Source organism: Mus caroli, unplaced genomic scaffold, assembly GCF_978045245.1.
Source record: "Mus caroli unplaced genomic scaffold, Mus_caroli_1 scaffold_10, whole genome shotgun sequence".
In the NCBI taxonomy this organism is placed as follows: domain Eukaryota; kingdom Metazoa; phylum Chordata; class Mammalia; order Rodentia; family Muridae; genus Mus; species Mus caroli.
Genome location: NW_028227265.1, coordinates 52544125 through 52568164, shown reverse-complemented (window position 1 = coordinate 52568164; position 24040 = coordinate 52544125). Strand labels below are relative to the sequence as shown.

Here is a 24040-nt window from a genome sequence, read left to right as displayed (position 1 = left end):
GCCAAATAAACCCTTTCCCTTCCAACTGGCTTTTATGTCATGGTGTCTTATCACAGCAATAGATAGCCTAACTAAGCCAGATACATGATAAAAGATATCAAGAAAATTCAGGAAAACCATCAGGATATACTTTAAAATGTATATTCTGCTAAATTGGAAAGTCTGAGAGATATGGATGAATTTTTAGATTGATAGGACCTGACAAAGTCTGGCATGAAGAAAATAGCTTAAGCAGATTGATAACAAGCAATGAGATGGAATCAGCAAATTAAAAACTAATAAAATAAAATAATAAAATAATCTCCCAAGTGCAAGTGCTTAGGCCAAACGGATTCACTGCTCAGTCGTACCTGACCTCTAAAGAGATAACAGCAATACTTCCCCAACAGTTCCAGAAGGTGGGAAGCGAATGAATGCTACCTACTCTCTCCATGCATCCAGTACGACCCTATCCCAAACACACAAGGGAACACATACACACACATGCACACACAGCTCGCGCGCGCACACACAGGTGCACATACTAAAGAAACTGTGCTTCAGTCTGACTGATGGCTATAGATATAAAACTTATAAGAAGTATGTGGAACATGAACTTAAGAGCACAACAAAAATATCATCCACCATGATCAAGTGGGCTCCCTTTTAGAGATTCGGGGATAGTGCAACATTCAAAATGAATAAGACTCAGGACCAAAATCACATAGTCATCTCAACAGATGCAGAGCAGGCCATTAACAGACCTCAGTATCATTACATGTGTACCAGCTCTGAAGAAACTAGAAAAATGCAGCACACTGATAATGATGGACCCACAGTCAACCTTGCGCTATATGGGAAAAACTCAAGTCATTTCTGTGAAAATCTAACCTGACAAGGGTGTCAGCTTTCTTTACTCTTATGCAATGTAGTGCTTGATCTTAACTAGAGAAATAACAGAGTAAAATAAAATGGGTTTATTTTATTTTATAAATAATGGGAAAGGAAGAAGTCAGAGTATCCTTATTTGCAGGTGGTGTGATGCAGAATATGTGACCTTAGAGATTTCACCTCAGCACCCCTAGAACTGATGAGCCCTTTAAGCAGGGGATGCAGACTGAACAGAGGAAAGTCAGTGGCCATGTGGACCAATACAGAACATGCTGAGAAAGGAATCAGGAAAATAATTTTATTCGTAGTTGCCTTGAGAAGAAAATACCTTGGAATAAACCTAACCAAAGAACTAAAGGCCCCTGCAATGAAAACTTTAAAACACTGGATGAATACATTGAAAAGGACATTGGATTAGAGTAATGACCATTGGGAAGTGGATATACTACTAAAAGCAATCTGCAGATCCAGCGCCATTCTCTTTGAACTTCCAATACCTTTCTTCACCAAGACAGAAAAATATGTACAATGGTCTCAACATTCACGAAGAAGCAAACAAATTTAAAGGCAACCAAAGCAATCCTGAGCAAGAAGAACCGTGGTCGAGGTCTTGCTGTGCCTAAAAGCTATCTATCCTACAGAGTCTCTGTCACCAAAATGTCATGATATCAATACAAGAGCAGACACCCAAGCAAGGGATCCATCCACCTGAGTTTCGGCAAAGACACCAAAAATATACATAGGAAAAAAGACAACTTCTTCAACAAATATCAAAAAAAAAAATGGATAGTGCCATGTAGAACACTGCAACTAGTTCCAGATCACTCACCCTGTCACATAGCATAGCCAGATGTATCAAAGGCTTTAATATAAGACCTAAGTTGAAAGAACAAGGTGAAAAAAAAAACCCCACAAGATACAAGCATAGACGAGAACTTTCTTAAAGGGACTCTGACCACTTAGGAAATGATGTCAACCAGGACAAATGGGATCCCATGAAGTTAAAGAGCTTATGACCATCAAAGAAGACAGTCAAGTAAAGACACAGCCCACAGAATAAGAAAAATAGTTTGCTAACTGTGCATATGGCATAAGATTAATATATGAAATAACAAGCCAAACTGCGGTTAGTAAGTGAGCTAATGAAATTAACAGACATATCTCAAAATGTGTAGTACAAATGATCAGCTAACACAAAAATGTGCAGTATCATTGGCCATCTGAGAAAGAGTGTGAGATTTTCTCTCAGCCCCATCAAAATGGCAGTCATTAAGAAAACAAGTGCTGGGCTGGTGAGATGGCTCAGTGGGTAAGAGCACCCGACTGCTCTTCCAAAGGTCCAGAGTTCAAATCCCAGCAACCACATGGTGGCTCACAACCATCTGTAACAAGATCTGGCGCCCTCTTCTGGAGTGTCTGAAGACAGCTACAGTGTACTTACATATAATAAATAAATAAATCTTAAAAAAAAAAAGAAAACAAGTGCTATCCAGAGTATAGACAAAAGGGAGTCTTTATACAATAGACTGTTGGAAATGTGAAGGAACTCAACCACTCTGGAAAGCATCAGAGAGGTCCCTGAAAAAGCTAAAGGCAGCCTACCATAGGGCTCAGCTACAACCACAGGGTTCAGCTACAATCACTCCTAGATATTTATGGAAAATATTCTAAGTCAGCATGCCAGAGGACCCTGCACATTGTTGTATATAGCTGCACTTTTCATGTAAGCTGGGCTGCCCATCAGTGGAGGAACAGATAAGGAATGGTATGTTAGTTTACACACAATGGAACATTCCTACAGTTGTAGAATTTGCAAGACAGTGTATGCAGCTGACATAAGCATATTAAGCACATTTAATCAGTCTATAAAGACCATTACCACATGCTTGCTCTCATTTGTGGAACCTAGATTTTGTATAGGTGGATGAAATTGTGTGTGTATATGTCTTGAAAATAGTGGCAGACTGCAGAAGAACAAATGAAACTAATATGGGGGTGGTGACAAGAGAAAAGTGACAAGTAAGTGTGCAGGGACATCCCTAACATTATATATGTACAGGAAAATGTTCTTATCAGTGCAGCAGCTCATTGAAATTAAGGTATTACTAAAAGGGGCTGGAGAGATGGCTCAGCGGTTAAGACCACTGGCTGCTCTTCCAGAGATCCTGAGTAAAATTCCCAACAACCACATGGTGGCTCACACTCAGCTGTAATGGGATCTGATTCCCTCTTCTGGCATGTATACAGTGTACTCATATACATAAAATAAATAAATGATTTTAAAAAGATGTTACTAAAAGGCAAAGTGTAAGCTTCTCCATCACAAATAGGTCAACCCACATAAAGCAGAAGGTATTTGCCAACTGTTCATCCGACAGAGGGTTGCTATCTAGAGCTCAAACAATTTAACAACAACAGAAAAACAAGTGATCTAATTTTCGGAAGGGAAAGCCCTTTGAACAGATACCTCAAAAGAAGCAGTTCAAGGAAGCAACAAATATATGGAAAAGCACTGAGCACCATTAGCCAGGATGAGAATGCAGATCAGAACCAACGTGTGGTAACTAGTGTGACTGAAACCCATGAAGCTCTGCTCTAATCGACCTGGTGGCAGTGGTGGCATGCATTCCTTACTGTTCATCCCAATGTTCTGAGTTCCTGAATGAAACACACACTACACACACACAAACACACACAGCATTATATTTTAATATGCCTTAATCAGCTCGATGGCTAGGCCACTTCCAAACCTCCTTGCGACTAACACACTCTACCCTCCAATATGCCTGAGTTATTACTTACTAAAATCTATATTCCATCTTTGCTGCCATAGACCAAATGTGGGGTGGGGGAGGAGGGGACGCTACTCTTCCCCAGTTCTTACATGACCGATATGATCTCTCCTGCACTTCTCAGGCCTGGACCTTACTCCTTTCCATGGCAGTTATACCTCCTCCTTCCTCTTTCAGTGGTCCCCTTGCCCATGAATACTAAAGTCCTGCCTCTGTCTCCCTGCCCAGTCATGGGCTGCCAACAATTTTATTTACCAATCAAAACCAACGGGGGGCAGGGAACCTCAGCATCTTATGATGGATTCTCGTGCAATTAGACCAAATCCACAACTAGTATCCTAGTAAATGGGCTATTTAAAAATTCTGGCAAAGATATGATCTTTTAAACACTGCTGATGGGAATATAAATTTGTACGACCACTATAATGAACATTATGAAGGTTCCTCAAAGAACTGAAATTAGAATCTCCCAAGACAGACAGACAGACAGACAGACAGACAGACATATAGATGATGCATAGATAGATACATAGATAGATACATAGGTTAGGTAGATATACATAGGTAGGTAGATGTTAGATTAATGATAACTAGGTAATTGATATATAAATAGGTGATAGATAGATAGATAGATAGATAGATAGATAGATAGATAGATAGATAGATAGATAGATATTTCTGCCATATGTCCAGGAGATCTCACTTTCACCCAATGGTACCTATCCAAATTAAATGAAGTCAGCATACCAAAGAGATACCTGCAAGGTAGTGATTACTGAAGAGCTGCTCTGAATATCTAAGCTATGGAGGCAGCTTGGCTGCTCATCAACACAAGAATGAACAAAGAAAGGGTGGTCCATGTACACAATGGAATATCCTTCGACCATAAAGCAGAATAAAATCTTTCCATTTGCAACCAAATGGCGAAGCTGAAAGGCCTTATAGTTAAGTGAGGTAAGGCAGACACAGGAAGACAGACATCACACATTCTCACGAGGAAAGAAGAATAATGGCTGCTAGACATTGAGGAAGGAGGCAGGGTGGGAAGAGGGGTTATGTGCGATCACTGTACGCACATAAAGCTGCACCCCCACTAAAATGCAAAGTCAATGCACATTAATAACAGTGGAAATCGTTCATTGTAACGTATTGTATTCATTGTGATGTCTGGGGGAGTAAGGATGGAGTGGGCACAATGTTTGCTGAGCGCTTGCTTTGATGATTGAAAAGGAACAATTTACCACTAGACACAGAGTTCCTTAAAGGCTGAACTAGCAGAGCTAATAAAAGAGGCTCTAGCAGAAAGGTCTGCTGATGACAATGATGGGCACTTGGAAAAGTCCCTGGACATAATATTTTACATCAATATATTCATGTTTTCCTTGCCACTCTAATGCAGTCTTCCAAAGAGACATGTTAGCAGACATGCTAGACAGTGTTGTGCCCCGGTAAATGAGATCTTTATGGGTCTGCTAAACTTTTCACCTAAATGCTACAAACATGCATTGGTTGCTCATTTTCAGCGATGAAGGTGGGCTTCGAATCCTCAGAAAAGGAACATGGAAAGAGCGACCTTAGCAAGTCAGCCTGAGGAGGGAGACAAGGTGAGGGAAGGTACAGGAGAGGGCCCTCAAGATGGCCCAGGCCTCTTGGCCTAAGCCTAATTCCATCCTCAAGACCTTCATGAAAGCAGTGTCTCCACATAGCTGTCGTCTGACACACACACACACACACACACACACACACACACACACACACCCTCCAAACAAACAAACAAACAAATAAACAAACAAACAGCTCGTAATTCTAAAATGTAGATTTGAAAACAAAAAAGCTATGGGAGAGAAAGGCCCTGATTGAGTCTGTAGTCTACAAGGTGATAAGGGCCCAGCATGGCGGTGCTGCCTTGAACTGCCTCATTGCCTATCTGCCCTCACCCTAACTCCTGGACACATGGAAGCATCTATACCACAAGAGGCAAGAAAGCCACAGGCATAGAGATGACCCCATCCCTACCCTTGCCCTGCCTGTCACAGTAGGATACAAAGGAATAGCTGTTCTGCTAGTGCAGTCCTCGGTACCTACATAAGTCTCTGTGCTGTTTGTTCTCCAGGAAGTGACCCCTTGATCCACTTTTCCATCAGTCCTAGGCAGAGATGGCTGAGTCACCTCATGACGCTTTTTCTTTTGTTGTTGTTCTTTCTTTCTTTCTTTCTTTCTTTCTTTCTTTCTTTCTTTCTTTCTTTCTTTCTTTCTTGTTTTTTAATTAGATATTTTCTCTATTTACATTTCAAATGTTATCCCCTTTCCTATTTTCCTCTCCGAAAATCCCCTATCTCCTCCCCCCTTGGCTCTGCTCCCCAACCCACCCATTCACTCTTCTTGGCCCTGGCATTCCCCTATACTGTGGCATAGAACCTTCCCAAGACCAAAGATCTATCCTCCCATGGACTAGGCCATCCTCTGCTACATTTGCAGCTAGAGCCACAAGTTCCACCATGTGTTTTCTTTGCTTGGTAGTTTAGTCCCAAGGAGCTCTGGGGGTACCGGTTAGTTCATATTGTTGTTCCTCCTATAGAGCTACAGACCCCTTCAGCTCCCTGGGTATTTCTCTAGCTCCTTCATTGGGGACTCCATGCTCTGTCCAATGGATGACTGTGAGCATCCACTTTTGTATTTTCCAGGCACTGGCAGAGCCTCTCAGGAGATAGCTATATCAGGCTCCTGTCAGCAGTCTCTTGTTGGCATCTGCAATAGTGTTTGGGTTTGGTGGTTATTTATGGGATGGATCCCCATGTGGGGCAGTCTCTGGAGGGTCATTCCTTCAGTCATGATGCTTTTTCAAATGTTATGGTTCACAGAACAGTTCGCTTACAGCGAGTTTATAAGCAAAGCAGGAGAAAATCCTTCTGTGGCTAAGATACTTGTCTAAAATACTCTGGAGCTAAAAACAAGATCCAAAACAAAAGGAAATGTAAAACGAGCCTCTGCTTGTTGACTGACTCGAAGATTTACTTTGCAATTTTTCCTCCAATTATTTGATTTACTTTTCTTTTAATGAAATCTGAAGATTCATTAAATGAAGATTCATTAAAATCTGGATTCAGATTTAAAATGAATGGATTTCCCAGACTGAGCACATTGCTGGTTTGTTTTTATCCCTAAAACACCCTGTCCCCACCCTTCCTCTGTGGGGCTCGGAGTCACCTTTGAGGATGACCCTAATCCTGTCACCAGCCCTCTGGACCTTCCACACAGGCAGGACCTTCTCCAGCACTTGTGTTTTCTTCTCCACTGTCAGCAGCTGTTTCTGCTAAGGTAATATGGATGGCTTGAGGGATAGAGTCATCTCTGTCAGTTCCAGCATGGGCCTTTCATTTGTACCAGATGCATAAGCAGGCCAAGAGTAAGGTATCTGGATGCCTATGTATATTTACTTCTATTGCCATAATATTAACAGTAACAAGATTAACAATAACCAGTTTACTGGTTTAAATAAAATTGGGCAAGAATTTATTTTGTTTTATAAATATACCCATTAGAAGCCTAAAATGGCTCTTACTGAGCTTGTCTGTGCATCAGCAGCTAGGTTCCACTGAAGAGTCTGGAGAAGAGAATCCACTTGTTTGCCTTCCCCAATTCCTAAGAGCTGTCTACACTTTTTGGCCTGTGATCGGTTCAGTTGCCATGTGTGCTTCTTGGGTTCTGGGGGTCAGGGGGAAGTGTCTTCAAGTACCATATTAGTTCCTTCTGTGCTGCTGCAAGTGAAACCCTTGGTGGGATAAGGAGGAACGATATATTTACTCATGCTTACAAGGAGTTTTGGCCCATTATGGTAGGGAAAGCACAGCACAGAGCTCACAGTTTATGGCAACATAGGGTGATCCAGAGCTGCTCAGAACACTGCAGTTCAGGACTCAGAGAGACTACAGCAGGAACCAGGAGCCTGGTGCAGTCTTCAAAGAAAGTAGTGATCTTCTGCTAGCCAGGTCCTACCTGCTAAAAGCTCCTTAGCCTCCCAAGACCGTGCCACCCACTGGGGAACAAGCATTTAAAACATGAGCCTGTGAGGACATTCCATATTCAAACCATAACAGAGATGATTATTCTGCTCCACACAGTTTTTCATAGCCATTTCCCACTAAAACATGTCTCTATGTTGACTTCGGGGTGCTTTCCTGATTCTGGTCCTTCACATCTGTGCTCGCTTCTCTTTAGTTCTAAAGCACTTTGGTGCAGTATGTGCTTAATAATAAATGCTACTGTGTGAGTGAGCAGACCAATTAGTTAAATTATTAATTAATTATTTAACTAATAATAATATAACTAATATAACTGATATAAATATACTACACACCATATAAATATATAAAATATGATATAATAATAATGATAATATAAACTAATTCTATAACAGATCCCAAAAGTACTCCTTTATCAGTGTTCTGTGATGAAAATATTTTCTTTCCCTTTACAGTTTTGAACCTGTATGTTGTGACCCCTTTGGGGGTTTATCAACCCTTTCATAGGACACCTAAGACCACTGGAAAACACAAATATTTACATTATGGTTCATAACAGTGCCAAAATTACAGCTATGAAGTAGCAATGAAGATAAATATATGGTTGGGGTCACCACAGCATCAGGAACTGTATTATTAAAGGGTTGCAGCATTAGGAAGGCTGAGAATCACTGCTCTAGAGGAAATTACTCTTTCCAAAAAGTCTGTGTCTGGGCCTACTAGTCATGTTAGAATAATCTGGAAATGTCTTCAGTGGTAATACACCTCAGAAGTGAATTCACATTCTTCTTCCTAAACGAGGAGTTTCGGGTGATGTTGGCCATCACCATATTGCTTATTTGCTATAGTTTCTGTCACCCACATGGAGGAACAGCATTTAAGACAGTTGGTGCTGCTAAACTGGGAATTCCAGCCTGGTCTGACAGGTTTTGGTTAAACATTAAGTTCAAAGAGAAAAGTTATGGTGGATAACTTAAAATGAAAGCAGGTAAGTTAAACCTCTCCCCGCAAATAAAGTAAATGTGAAAAATAAAGACAAGAGAAGGTCAGGCAGGGTGGCTGTAACTCCAGCACAGGCCCTGTAACGCCAGCACAGGCTGAGGCCAGTGGGCAATGCTAGGCCAAGGCCAGCCTGCTCTATGTAGTAGTTGCAGGCCAGCCAGGGCTACATCATGAACTCCTGCCTCAAAGACAAAAACAGCAAAAAAGGTCAAAGAAAAGCAAGCTACAGGAGTAGCCAATGGTGCGCTGAGGAGCTAGGTGGGGCAGATGACTCCCTACGCCATGCAGTTGTCATCCAGGCCCCAACTGGGGAAGAGCAGGGTTCAGCTGGGAAAGATCACCTGTATTTGCAGGATTCAAAACTAAGAGAAGTCCTCAGCCTGAGACTCAGTGGCCAACCAAGAGTAGAGTAGTAATGGGCACACACATCTGCCTAGGCTTGAGGGCCACTTAGAAATCTCCACCAAAACCTGTGGGTAGGGATCATACAAGAGTGTGAGACTGCACACAGGATGATGTGACCTTGCCATATCTTCATGAGGGGGCCATTTGTAGTCATACACTGAGGCTGGCCAGACCCAGGGCAGTCAGTCTTGGGGTAGGATAGGACGTGCTCCTTTGGAAGATGAGAAATCTTTTAATCATCTATAAATTCAGGGGTGTGGATCTGTTACCCCCAGTCAGTGGCAACAGGAAGTTGATCCTGGGGAAAAGAGCTACCACACATCTGGAGGAAAGAGTGGGGAGGCCCTGTTCCTTCACAGGAACAAATAATCTCTTTAATAGATGGCTGGTAAAGAGGCCTATTGCATAAAGCTCAACTGAAATTTAATGTGAGGCTGAATGTTGAAATTCACCATTACTCAGGTTTTTTATGAGGGTGACCACGTACAGGATATGCACTTGTCGGACCATGCACACACCCTTTGGGTGTGGTGGCCACTTGACTGGCTTGCCAGTTGTAAACTTGATGATATAATTACTGTAAACTCAGAGACTCTTTCCAGGGGCTGTGTGTGTACCCAGGTGGCTTGCAGATTTTGTTAGTCCTTTTTTTGTGTGTCTGTGTCCCACATAACAAGCTGGATCACTGAAAAAATAGTACGTTCCATGTAACAATAGGTTCTTCTGCTATTTGCAACACTCCTGGCTTCTCTAGGGAAGTTGGTAAAAGCTCACCTGTCTATGAAGCACAGCTCATCCAGCCCCTAGTGGAGTAAGTGGCTACTTCTTAACTCTGGGTATTTGTTGTCATGAAGAAAACAAGCTAGCACTGCTAGATTTTGTGTGAAAAACCCTAGATTTTGAAACTGAGGATTTTTTGTACAGTTCAGTTTCCAGTGTAGGACACCTGAGTTAGAAAGCTATGGATGGGAGAGGAATTACCTTCTCCTGTCAGTCTTCACCTGCTTGCTGTCTATGTGGTCCTGGGATTTCCTCTTCTGACCGCTCTCTCTTCTAGTTGTAAGGACATTCTTAGTGTAGATCACTGGCTCTCCACCACGGGTGCTTTTCTTCCAGAATGGACATTGGATGGCCTGGAACCTTTCTAGTTGTCACAGCTGGTGGCTGGGGTGGTACTGGCATCTCGTGGGTAAAGAACTAAGTCTGATGCTGAACATTCTGTGACACAGAATTGTCCCTATAGCCATGAATTATCCAGTCTGGATGACAGTGGAATGGAGGAGACCAAAGTGTTAAATTGTTAAATGTTCCTCCTTTCTTTTCTTCCTCCTTCCCACCTTCTCTTTCCTCTCACCTTCTCTCTCTCTCTCTCTCTCTCTCTCTCTCTCTCTCTCTCTCTCTCTCTCTCTCTCTCTCTCTCTCTCTCTCTCCCCTCCCTCTCTCTCTCTCTCGTTCCCTCTGTTTTTTTTCAACCTGTCTAGTTTGGTAGTTCTCAGTTTCACTTGTAAGAAAACAGTAAATGGCCAAGTGCAGATTTAAGAATGGGAAGCCCCCAAACTCCACTTCTGATATGTGGACCTTGGGAAGCCCAAGACTGCATGGAGAATTCACCCCTGGGTCTTCCCAATGATGACCTGGGGCCAGAGTTGGACAGGTTGGGAGGTCATCTCTGTTTCCAGGGTCTCCAGGCTCTTCCATCAGTCACCAGGAGCTTCTGGTTAGACACTGTTGCCTTTATGAAGCCCAAGAAGGGCTCTTAACCAACATGTCTTGGAAGAAAATAAATTAAAATGTAGTTGTGGATGAAGAACAGAAAGCACTGTGATGTTTATCTCCTCCTGCCCCAAGTACCTAAATAGAGTACCCTATGGTGTTTTCCCAGAATTTGTCATTTTCTCAATCTTTGGTTAATGTCACCTCTGTGTATGCATAAGAATTCTTTTGTAGTGGCTCCCTGTGGATACAAAATTAAACTTTGTTTTTATTCTAAGCACAGGAACCTAGAAGGGAGAGAGAGGGAGAAGGAGAGGGAAGGGGTGGGGGAGAGAGAGAGAGCCAGTGAGCTAACTATATATAGCTGATAATACAGAGAATGAATCATTTGAGTGGCTATTCTACAAAGCAGTTGTAATTTAAATAATGTAAACTAGTAACTTCCAGAGGTAATACCATGAGGGCATTTGTAGGGATATGAGATCCGTCTGTCAAATGCTGTTTGGTACTTGGAAAGATGGAATATTTGTGTCTTAATAGTTGACTGGCTCTGACTCACAGAGAACATTGCATCTGTTTTCCTTACTCAAGTATTGGCTATAATGCATAGTATTTTGGTTGTAGGTATTAGACATCTTCTTGAAATATAAATCAGAGAATGATATGTGTCAGTTACTGGGTGGTATATCAAGGCCTGTTCATAGGTATCTTGTTATCAGAGCACTGGGATCCTATATACATACGCAAGGGACATTTTGGTCTCATAGAAATGCTGATGACCTAACGACCATCTGTCCAAGAGTCCTGGAGCTCATTAGCCTCCAACTTCAGCATCCTCCTGCTGTAATTCTGGAGAAACTGTATCTTACAGTGTGGGATTCTGTTTGGATAATCAGCCCCTTACCCCAACCCTGCCAGGCACTTGGTTTTTCCATCCATTGCCTTTGTGGAGGACACTGGCCTGTTTTTGTTCAGAAGGCTGGGTTGAGCCTTGGCTGAAAGTTGTTTTCCAGGGAGACAAGCCTACTCTGGGGCTGAAGATGAAACCAAACAGCCCTGCTTTGTTCCTCTGAAAAAGTTTTGTTAGGAACAGGACTGCAGAGATCAGGTGAAGAAATCTACCTGGTTCGAGACACAGAGGAAAACATTGATTCATTTGTTTGCCTGCCCTGTCTTTCCTATAGTTTTCAGCAAGCACTTAATCACCGAGGACCGTATTCCACACAGCAAAATGCCTAAACAAAGTCTTGTGTCAGAACTGAGAGACGAAGAGGAAAGAGTCCATCGTTGATATGGGCATGGTCACATGGTCTTTATCTCCATGTGAAGGGACATTGTGCTTAGTGGGATTTCTAACACTAACTGTGGGTCCAAGAGGCAGACATTAAAGACTAGGAATTCTCTAAGAGAAAGTTACAGGTTTTTCTAATATCCCCATTTTAATATGGAGGTTAAAGATTATATTGAGGATTAACACTAGTGTTTCGCCCAGTGTAACCTGAATTCATTTGAAAACTGTAACATGAAACTGCTCTTTATCCAAGTCATCAATGAAGACCTGACACTTAGTAACCTTCAAGGTCCTTCCAACCGTGGGGTGACAGTCCATCCTGTCACACCAGAAAGGCCTTCTTCAGACACTGACAGTGGCAGCCCTGGAATCCACCGATACATTTTCAGATAAGTTACATGTGTGGCAATCACTAAGTTCCAGCCGGCTTTGATGTGAAGGGAAGCCTTGCTTGGGAACAGAAGCAAACATGAGGGAAGAAGGGTGGAGGCGAGCTGCTGGGGAAAAAAAAAAAAAACACAAAGTCTGGGTTTTCCCTTACTGTGAATGCAACATCACTTTAATTGTTTACTGAAAGGACTTTAGAGTTTTTAAATGAATTGCTTACACTGTTTCAAAAGTGAACTGAGATCCTCCAACAAATGCTTTCAGAGAGACCTACTTTTCCTTCTGGAAGTCCTCTGGGCAGCTCAGCTTCACAGCTTCAATCACCCACTCCCGCAGCCACCTACTCCCTCAGTGCCTGGGACACCATCTCCTGTGTTTGAGTATCTGGCTCTGAAAGAACTTTCTCCGCACCTTGTTTTTCTGTTGTTCTGGGTTTCCTATGTTTTTGTTTGTTTGTTTGTTTGTTTGTTTGTTTGTTTTGTTGAAGGGAAAGAGGTTACTGTTTATTTGTCTGTTTTGGCTAAATGGCTTTAATGTGAAGAATACTTTTGAAATGAAGACAGAAGGAGTAGTGTCTTAAAGGAGCTTTTGTTCTTGAACTGGTTTCGAGAGAGTCTCCAGTGCTCTGGAATTTACACTGTGGCAGAAGACCAAAGGACAGAATAGAAGTGAGCCTTATAAACAGCTGGGCAGGGCAGGCCTGTGTGGGCCTGGTGCTTCTCCCAGCTGCTCGCCTCTCCCCTCTCCAGATCTGCCGGACTGACCCCTGAGCCCAGGAGTCACTGCAGGTTGCCATTTCAATGCTTCAAAACAGGCCAGTTTGGTCCAGCTCCACTCAATCTGGGAGTGTTCAGACCAAGTCTACCAGTATCCTGAAGAGAACCCAATCTAGAAAAATAACCTTTTTTTTCAACTATATGCATCATTGACTACTATTAATTCTCAATTTAGACTTATTCTGATAATGTCATAGGACTGAAATGTGGAATCGTACTTATTTTAGAAGCTGTAAACCTTGACACTGGTTTATCCTTTTCTCGGGCCTGCTTAATCCTCCCCCTAGCGTGAGTGGCACCCTGGGAACTCCTCACTATGTGCCTCCCTGGTCCTCTGGCATACTAGAGTTAGTGTGTCCTGAGAAGATTTTCACATGCTAGCTGGCTTCTTCGGCTGAGCAACAACTCAGGAACAGATTCTATTCTCTACGTAGTTCCAGTCATGATGTTTTTTATTCATTGATAATTTCTGTTAGGTTACCTGGCCTTTCCAGTCCTATTTCTCTTGAATGGTTTAAATTATTTTTATAATAATAGTAGTAGTAGTGGTGTTAATATTGCTAATATTATTAATATTGTTTATATGTATTTATTAATATTAGTCAATAATAGTCATGCCTGATTTGATCACAAAATAATCCAGTGAAACTTGCTCAGTTTACTTTTCCTGTAAATAATGTAAAAGATTACTTATAATATGATGATATGTTTCATCCTCCCCCTAACTTGAGTGGCACCCTGGGAACTTCTAGCCATGTGCTGATTTTTTGTTTAGTTTTGTTTTGTTTTTCTGTAAAACATGCTTCCAAATAATTGTTCTTGAAAAAAAATAATTTGAATTGCAGGGATAAAGTTATGAGTAATTGTTTTACCGAAATAAGGCCAAACTAAGAAGAACTTTTTTCAAGAAAATGAACATTGGAAATAAAACTTTCAGTTTGTGTATGTTCTCCTCCATTGATAATTTTAATTTCTCTTACCTTTTAAGATTTATTTTCATTTTGTGTGTGTATGCTTTACCCATATGTATGTATATATACATACACATATAGCGTTCAGAAGAAGGCATCGGGTCCACTGTGGCTGGAATTATAGATCGTTGTAGTCTACAATGCAGATTCTGGGAACTACAGGGGAGTCCTTTGCAGTAGCAGCAAGTGCCCTTAGCCACCGAGCTATCGTTCCAGCTCCTAGCTTTCATTTCTTATTCATATAAACCATGCAGTCTTTTTTTCAAAAATCTGAATAGGTTGGAGTTAGACAGCTTTCTTGAGCACCTCAGAATTTTCTGGTGTGTGCCACGATTTAAAGCCCCTGGATGCTATTCAAGAAACATGGAGATGACTGAGGTAAAGTAGCAGTTGGGGCTCAGAAGAACATGAGAGGAGAATTTGCAAGTGAGATGCAAGAAACGCCCATGCACTGGGTTAGCAATGATCCTGTGACTTACCTAAGGAACCTGCACTGAACCCTTTATAAAGATCATGCCACTTGCTGTGTAGCACTCTTTCTCCTCTGTCAGCGAAACCTTCTGGAATCCAGGGTCTCCTACATAGTAAACATACTTTCTGCCACTGAACTACAAATGCGTCACATATTTTATTTACGTAAAGTAGGTCTCACCAAGTTTGCTGCCCGTGTGTGTGAGCAGTTTTGGACAAAGCCATACTAGACTTTCTACCTAGTCCCGTCTCACTTCTGCTTCATCCTGCCCAGCCTGAGCTCACCTGGGATCCTGAGGACTTGTGAGGGCAAAGCCCATGGCACAGCCCATTAAGCTGAGCACTGCAGTCGTTTCCAGGTCACTGCGTCCTGCCTCATTCTCATACCCTGTTCACCTCTGCAACTTTGTCACAATAGTACTGCTTCTTCATAAACCATTCTTAATTAGACTATTTACCTGGCATACCAATGAGATCTGCTCCATGTAATAAATCCTGTGCTCATGTGTGTGCCAAGAAGGCAACTGCTGCAGCTGCTAAAGAATTTGCCCTTTGAAGACGGAGTCTTTTTCTGAATGGCCATGGCTAGTAGGGTGCTAGTGTTTCTAAGTTACTATTATAATTGTTTGTGCTTCTGCTTTTTGAAAATCTTACTCTGTAGCCAAGGTTTGCCTTGAACTCACTATGTAGTCCCAGCTAGCCCTGAACACACTTTGTAGCCCAAGCTGGCCATCCTCCTGCATCAGTCTCTCAATTGTTAAGATTATAGGTATATTCCACCCACACATAGTTTTTCTCCTCTTAGATTAGTATTATAAGACTACTAAAAGATTTTGCAAGCATGTCCTCTACATAGTGATCCCTTGGGAATAGGATTTGTGGAGATCGATGTTTATATTTTCTGAATACTATTGTTAATTTGATTTTAAAATGTGTGTTCAAAGAACCCAGTGATGTAGTGCAGTGTTGCTTTTGGGCTTTGATTCTTAGCGAAGCGTGGATTCCTCCTCTGATGAATTTGAGACCTTAAACTAGCAGATTTGCTTCCTACCTTTGTAGAGCTCTCTTCCAATTGCATTGAGGGTGACATAATCAGGAGCATTGCCCATCTCAGCAACCCCAGTGTGTGGTTGGGGGGGTGGGGGGCGATTCCCTAGGGATTAGAAAACAGGCACTGAACTGGTTGGGGTGGCCACAGGCCTTCTAATTAACACATTCATCTGTCATTAATGCGAACCAATTGTGACCTTGTAGACAGCAGAGCTCTGAGCCCTGGGGTCAGATGTCTGCTGCAGAGGCAGTCTGGAAGTTCCAGGTCTTTACCAGTCACATCCTTCCATCTATACAGCAGGATGTTAGTATGCTGTGTTCAGTCCTTCTACCAATCACTTTACCCTCTAAACAATGGGAGCACAGCACCTACCTCCTGGGTTCTGGGTGGAGATTAAAGGCGAACTTGCCTTGCTCCTCGGTTACTCTTTATCACCTCCCAACTCATGCATGTACTGTTAGGATTAGGAAAAGGGAAGACAGTATTTTATGAAGATGAGTCAACAGCATTGTGCCTTGAAATGTGCAGACCACTCTTTTAATGTGTCAGGCAAGAGATGGGGTTGGAGGGAAGTAGTCAGGGTTTGTCTTCATAACACTGAAAATTCTTTCAAGCATTCTAAAGTCGCAGTTATTTGCCCTTTTGGTGTCTTTTTAAATGATATCACTCAGATGATGTCTTATCACACTCGTGATCGTAAGCAGCTTATTTCTGTGTTTCAGACAAATTTGAACCCAGCAGCCAGCTCCTTTAACATCGTTGTAAGACTGGAATGTACATCAGAGGGTTTTCCTGACTTCCACAACAGGGTTCCAAATCTCCAAAACTCATTCCATCACTGGTTTCTACCTTACAGCTGAGCCGCACTTGAGTAACAGGACGCCTGCCGCCAGGACCTCAGTGTGTTTAGAAAGCAACATTGTATGTTCTTGCTGGCAGCAAATTCTAGACTGTCCATAACACATTCCAGGATGCTCAGAGGAGGTTCTGTTGTCTGGGCTAAATCCCTTCTTTGGTCTTTTAAAGCCTTTGGATCTTACCTAATCCTCAGTGAAAAGAGAAAATAGGTGGTCATCATGGTTAAAAACGTCCCTTAAAGTTTTCAAAGTACTGATTGGGAGTGGCAGGGAGGCACACAGATGAAAGTAAACCTCTAGGCTTCTCCTCAGCCCTCCTCAGAGCACATGGATACGGCCCTGCCTCCTCTCCTCTCCGACACATGGATTCCTGGAGACTTTCAGTGTTGTCCTGGAGACTTTTCAGATGGTGTCCCAAGGTTGTTCAACACAGGTGACTATCAGGAATTGTCACCTGGACCAGAAAATCACCACACCCTCCACAGACATTGGTCCAAAGTGTCATAAGCAACTTGAGAATTAGAGGGCAGGTTCCATCCTGCTGTCAAAACTGTCCCTCCCCCCACCCTGTTCAAAAAGAGAGCCAAAGTTTCAGCCGAAGACAGTCCTGGCTATCTCCCCATTGCATGCAGGAGAGCACAGGAGGGTATTCCTCTGTATTTCATGGCTCTTCCTAGTACAGTCCTCAACCTGGCTGCACTAAAGACACATCAGCTCTCCTTTAAAACCCCAAGTCCAAGATGGAGCCTTCCCCATGCACGTATTTGTGTTTATGCATATTCCTGATTCTGACTAATATTAAAAATAAAAAAGAATGAGAAAAAAGGTGTAGCAAGGAAATAAAATACCATCAAAATGGTAATGTCCAGACCAGGGGATAGCATGTAGGCACCTCCTAGAGGGAAGCAATGATCCAGAACCTTGTTGTGTGCACTCTAAAGCCCCGTGCTTACTGCCTTTCGCTCCTTCCAGCCTCGCCACTTGCTCTGACTTCTGCTCTGAAGGACTCTACTCTACTGATAAGCAATGTATCTCCTGCAGGAATGTGGCCTAGTCCACTTCCAAATCACAAGCCAATGGAGGCTCGGCGACAATTGAACAGATGGAACAGGAAGGGTTAACCCTGTGCAGAGATAAAACAGCTGTCTGCCATTGTCTTTTTCTTCAAATATGTTTTGGTACCTTTACCCAAAACTCAACCCAAGCAGTTTGTATAAACTTAATCAATTTTCCAACTCAGCTTTCTCAAAATAGTTCTCTCTTGTCAGGGCTAAGATTTTGCCATAAACAATTGATTGCTTGGAAAATAGTACTTCTTATGCAGTGAGTAAGTATTAGTTATTTGCTAAGTAATTAGTAAATATGACAATAGCAATAAAATAGTATTGATTATGCCAGTAATGTTATCTATGGGTAGCTTTACACACCTGAAACTGTAGTGGGAGATGCATTAATTCAGCGTTTCTTACAAATTAGTCAGAAGTTGAGTGTGCCTTTGCCATAGCACGTGTCCTGTAAAATCAATATCTTGTAGCACTTTGTTAATTATGTAGAAGGATCTGAAAATACGTACAGATTCTTTTTAATGCCATCTTCAACATTCTTAACCATTGCAGGAGTATTTATAAACAATTAAGAAATGCCACTTCTTCATTTTCCATGGAAAAGCTAATTATTTATTCACGAAGGCAACCTACCCTCAGCCCCTCACCTCCATCCAATTAGTGTGCATTCCCTTATGAACATTCAGATTCTTTTTTGCCTTATTAGTACACATTAGGATGGTTTTGCTGTAGAACCAATTACTGTCATCTGTAAAAAGGGGACATTTCTTCTTTTGATGATGTGACTGAGAAGTGCGTCATTCTCCCTGACTTTGCATTCCTCCCCTTGTGACTAAAAGAAAATGAAGTCTTGCACCAAAAGCATAATCACGTTTGTTTGGCTGAAATCAATATTCAAGGAGTAGAAGTACTGCTACTGCCCTGTGGGATACAATTACACTTGGCCTATGAACCAATTGTAACAACAACAATGGCAATAATAATAATGATGATGATAATAATAATAATCCTATACAGACAGCATCTCTAATATCTTCTGTCAAGCCCTTAATTTTCAAGAGATCCCAATTTCTATCACGGAAGAAAGCAGAAGTGATAAGGTACTTGGAGAATCTGTGTATGCCAGCACCTCACTGGAGGTGATGGTAGAAAAGAATGGATTCTCTTCTCAGGAGCCATCACTGAGGCAACCTAGGCTTCTGTCTGAAGGGTACTCAGGGTTCTCGTATCCTTCAGAGGTTGAATAAACCAAAGAGGATATCATGTCACACCGGGAAGTAGTCCCAGTCTTTGTGGAGTACCACAAAGGTGCTTCCAGTTTGATGTTCTGATTATTGGTCAAGGACGGAAGCAGGACCTCCCATTGCCAGATCTCGTGGAAAGAATCTATGGAGTTCTGATTGCTAGCTGAGCCAGGAGATAGAAGGTGCTAAGATATTACCAGTAAGGCCTTGGTACCGGAGAGCAACCCCTGAGCACGCACTGCATTTTGTAAAATCCAATATGGATAAATGAAATTCCTCTTTCAAGTGAACCTGAGTGGGGGTGAGAGACATTTACATCCATGTGTATGAAACACACGGGGGAGGGGGAGGGAGGGAGAAAGAGAGAATGAGTGCGTTGCTGTTGCTGGCAGGAGGAGTGTGGCTCTGACCACCTGTGACTCTGAGTTCCCAAGCCCACTGACTGCTAATTCTACAGAATTTAAGAAGGAACCCTATGCAAATAGCCAGGTTCACTTTGAATAGGAGAATCATGCTCACTGAGGTTCTTTAGCTAAAGCTGTCCCTATGTAATTAGCAGACATCTTAATTACCTACTTGGATTTGAAGCTGGTGCCCCTCCTAAAGCATTAAAAATGATAATAAGATGATAAAGAGGAGGATTAGAAGAGAGACCACGCAGCACGGAAGTGAGAGTCGGGGTCATGGCTGGACGCAAATGTTCTCTCTGTGCTTTGCTAGCTCTGGAAGCCTCCTTCAGCACCTCAACTTTTTCACCTGAAAAAAAAAATGTCAGCAATAATAATAGTCCCAGGTGGGGCCTGGTGAACACTGGATTTCTGGAAATATACAAGTCTGCTGAACTGTGTCCAGACACTGGATGCTCAATAACTGTAACTCATTATTTTGATTTTTAAGTGTAGTAAGTTCACAAACGGATCATTACACAGTAGAAATTTTTCTTAGGAATAATTAGTGACTCAAAAATTTTATCTAAAAATCTCAGAAGTTTGTCTACATTTTGTACAGAGACATAAACTGAGGCTTCATGTGTTGATACACTGTGAAATTAATGTTTAAAATGAAACAAGAATATTCAATAAATATTTGTCAAGAGTTCACTTGTTATCAGCATGGTACACAGGATGATATCGTAAGAATGTAAGATATCTTCCCCACGTTCCCTGGGCTTTCAGAGAGATGCTGCACACATGCATGCATGTGGCTGAAGAATCCACACCCCGAGGACATAAATAGCCTAAAACTGTTGGCAAATATGGACTATCTCTCAGTGCCAAGCATCCTGGTGTGTTTACAAAGCACTACATGAAGTTCAGTGAAATGCTAGATGCAGTGCTGAAACCTGTGTACTCATGCTACGGGTGACAGACTGGAGAAGACAGTCACTATTCTATGATACTCACTCATGACACTGATCTGAAATCAGACAGGAGAAATCAACACAACAAAATAGACCTGGATATTAAACAACTGTACACTTGACACTTAATTTTCAAGCAAATATTGTTTTAATAAGACATGAAAGCATCAGCCATCACTGTTTCTGTCAGTCAGAATCTGCCCAGCATCCATCAGAGTCTCATCTTAGGAACCACAAGCAAACCTTAATGAGCTCATTCCTGGTTTTGTTTTCTACTGTTGGAGACAGTATCTCCCTACTGTCCAGCTTAGCCTTGAAATTACTCTGATGCCCAGACTGGCCTTGTATTAAAACTGGTTCTCTTGCCACCACCTCTGAAATTCTGAGACTGTAGATGTGTAGTACCACACAGTGTCTAGAATATTTGTGCACACGTGCACAGGTATGTGCACACATCAGTGCACATATGTATGGAAGCCAGAGATCTACGTGATGTGGGCCACACTACATGTTCTCTCCCTTATCTTTTGAATCGGACCTCTCACAGAGCCCTCCCCACCGTGTTTCAAGTAAGCAACCTGAAGCTCAGAAAAGTTTCTATGTCTCAGAAGCCTTAGGAACCTGATCTCCCAAAGGACCAGTGACTGCTCTGAAGGACCTGGCATTTGCGATTATTTAGCTGTTCAGTTTTTCTATGGATCTGGTTGGCCAGTCACTTTTCTGATACATTCTTGTGTGTTTTCATTCACACATCACCTTGAAGCATCCTGATTACCTCCACTACTGGGTCAGCAGCATGTGGATAAGAGACCAGTCCTCATTCAAATGGTGCTGAAAGTCGGAGTCAGAATCTCCTGCCTCGGATCCTCTACCAACAGTCGGAGTCTGTTAATAAATGACGACTTGCGACTTTAACACTGTGCACCCCAGTCCCACTCATCTCCCAGTCCCTTCGTATCCACCCTCAGCCCTTGCAACCTCCTCCCAAAAGAAAACAAGACATTTTTAAAAATTAAAATTAAAAATGTAAAAACATCTCACCGTGGAAGCTGCAGCGTGTCATGGTGTGTCTCACAGTGTATGCTTTTGTCTACGCGTCTTTGCTTATAAATGCTCATTGCAATGGATTGTTGGTCTGGTTCAAGGCTTCTGGCTTCTGTTATACCATCAATACTGGATTCTCACCAGACTCCTCGCTGATATCCTGTTGTTGCCCTGTGTCATGGAGATCCTGCAGGTTTGGATCTGTAGAGCCATCCCCTTCACACACGCCAGCAGTTCATAGATGAGGTGGATGTTGGGGTGGGATCAACTCAAAGCCTGGATCTGAGCCTGAGTGGTAGCTGAATTGGTCAGCCTGCCAACTTTCTCATGCTTCCCAGGCAAGGGGTGGGGGTCAGTTCTCCCAGGCGCATGCCATCAAGGCCAGCTCTCCTGTCCCCATGCTACCAGGGCCAGCTTCCTGCACTGTCCAGGTGAGGGACAGAGCCGGCTCACCTGGATGCCATAGCTGGTGAGGGGCACGGTGAACTTAGCTCAGTCCACAGACATCAACAGGGCCACAGACAGCAGCCCAGACTATGAACGTCTTACAGCCTTTGGTGGTAACATGGGCCACAGACATCGACATAGACCCTGCTCTCTTGGTCTTCTGTTATCCCAGTCTCATCAGTTAAAGGCCATGTAACAGATGTGATAAGCCTGTTCTTGGATGATGGCTTCACTTTTAGCTGAATTGTCATTTTTTCTGTGGTGAACAAGATAAATATTAGTAGCTATAACTGTAAATGTAAATGATTATCCATACATCATGTTTACTAGTGTGGCACAGGCCTGTTCTGTGTTCAGGGTCCGGGAAAGCTGGGATGCATGTTCTGATTAAGGAGAAGCTATCTCTGGTTCATGTAGAAGTTCTAAATGAATTGAAAGTGTTATAATTGTAAAATTAGTAATTAGCACAGCCATCAGCTCAGCTTGGTTCTTCTGAGCTTTCTTTTGCTACCTAGTTACCTTTGCATTCGCCTCTGCCAGATCCCAAGATGTTAGCATTTGAAGCAATTGCTGTCCCTCCAAACACCATTTCCTGTGATTGGACAAACTCAGAAGTGCTATTCTAAAATGAGAATCATAATAATCACTTCCCAAAATAATTGTTAAATTGGGGTTTTTTGTGCAAGCCATTTAGAACCTGCTTGGTATTAAGCATTCCATTTATTTCTTCTATTTTTATTTTTGTTGTGGGCCCCATTTGTATCGGCAATACAATTTAGTGTCCTTTTCTGTGAACTCTCCTCTCTGTTTTGAGAACAGGAAGAGGTTCAAGTCATTCTGCAAATGTCTGCAGGGTTCTTTGGGTAGAAGGGGAGACCTGTGCCATATATCAAAAGCAAAAAGCAGGGGTAGCCTGTTTCACATAGTACTGACTTGGGAGCTTGGCCATTTACCTTAAACTATTTTGAAAGTAATCCTTTTGTACAGGAGTTTCTTAGGAGAGAGCCTTCCTTGATTGCAACTCAGTGGCGTGTGGAAGTCAGTTGTACCCATGCAATGTGTTCAAAATGATATGTGCGTTTGCCCTTATCCTTTCTGATTTTTGCATTTGACAGCTCGAAAGTCAAAGAAGCTGGGGAAGTTAAAAGGCCTTCACGAGGAGCAGCCACAGCAGCCCCCACCGCCACCACCCCAGAGCCCAGAAGAGGGGACCACATACATTGCTCCTACCAAGGAGCCATCAGTGAACTCTGCACTGGTCCCGCAGCTCGCCTCGATCACACGTGCACTCACGCCGTCCCCGTCCATGATCCTGGAGAACATTGAGCCTGAGATCGTGTATGCAGGCTACGACAATTCCAAGCCAGACACCGCCGAGAGCCTGCTCTCCACGCTCAACCGCCTGGCGGGCAAGCAGATGATCCAAGTCGTGAAGTGGGCCAAGGTACTTCCAGGTAGGACCGAGGGCTGCTCAGGCTCCGCCTGATGGCGGGCCCCGGTGTCCACTTTGCATAGCATCCTGGCATGAGTACCAAAGACTCATGGCAGCAGAGTGGTGGCAGAAGTGGTGGTTCATTTCTTTCCTTCCAAGAATGCAGGTTTATACTTCCGTTGTTCTTAAGGCAGACACACGGATGGTGTTTGCCAAAGAAAGGGATTACTTTGTCCCCAAGTAGTAATAGGTAAAATACATTCTGTTAGTAAAGTCACATTGAGCTGGCTCTTGGCAGGACAGCACCTAGGTTTAATTGAAGCCTGGCAGGGGTTAGATAAGACACTCTAATAAACTCTTCTGCTTAATAAATAAATAAATCCTGCTTGGGACTCAAGAGATGGTGGGGAAAGTACCTTCACACAAACTGAGTTTGGATCCTCAGAACCGACAATTACATTACATATGGTCCCCATCTCAGAGAAGTGGCAGGCCTGTAACCCCACCACTGGAGAGAGACAGAGACAGAAGGATCCCTGGATTCTGGCCAGACAGCCTAGCTCCACGTTCGGAGAAAGACCCTGCCTCAAAAGATAAAGTAGACAATGATAGACAAGCCACGCCCACATATGACTTCTCCATACTGCACCCACATGGCGGCACCTATACCTGTACATGCACATGCATACACTTGCACATATGTCACAGGCAAACAGAATCCTTCCCTGCCCTTAGCTCCCACAAAGCACTCTCGAACTCTCTACTGGTGTTTATTTTCTGTCAGGCAGGATTTTGTTAATGAGATCCTGTTAGCCTACAGAAACATCATGGAGAAATGTTT

At 42.7% G+C, this 24040-nt stretch overlaps 1 protein-coding gene across 4 annotated transcripts in view; it reads left to right on the top strand.

Annotated features, from left to right (window-relative positions):
• Nr3c2 (nuclear receptor subfamily 3 group C member 2) overlaps positions 1-24040 on the top strand; it is a 348267-nt gene that overhangs the window by 264621 nt on the left and 59606 nt on the right. For all 4 annotated transcript variants that reach the window (XM_029480834.2, XM_029480832.2, XM_029480833.2 and 1 more), the window contains exon 5: positions 22883-23221. In XM_029480834.2, coding sequence (XP_029336694.1) covers positions 22883-23221 — 339 coding nt within the window. The remainder of the gene's footprint in view (positions 1-22882; positions 23222-24040) is intronic.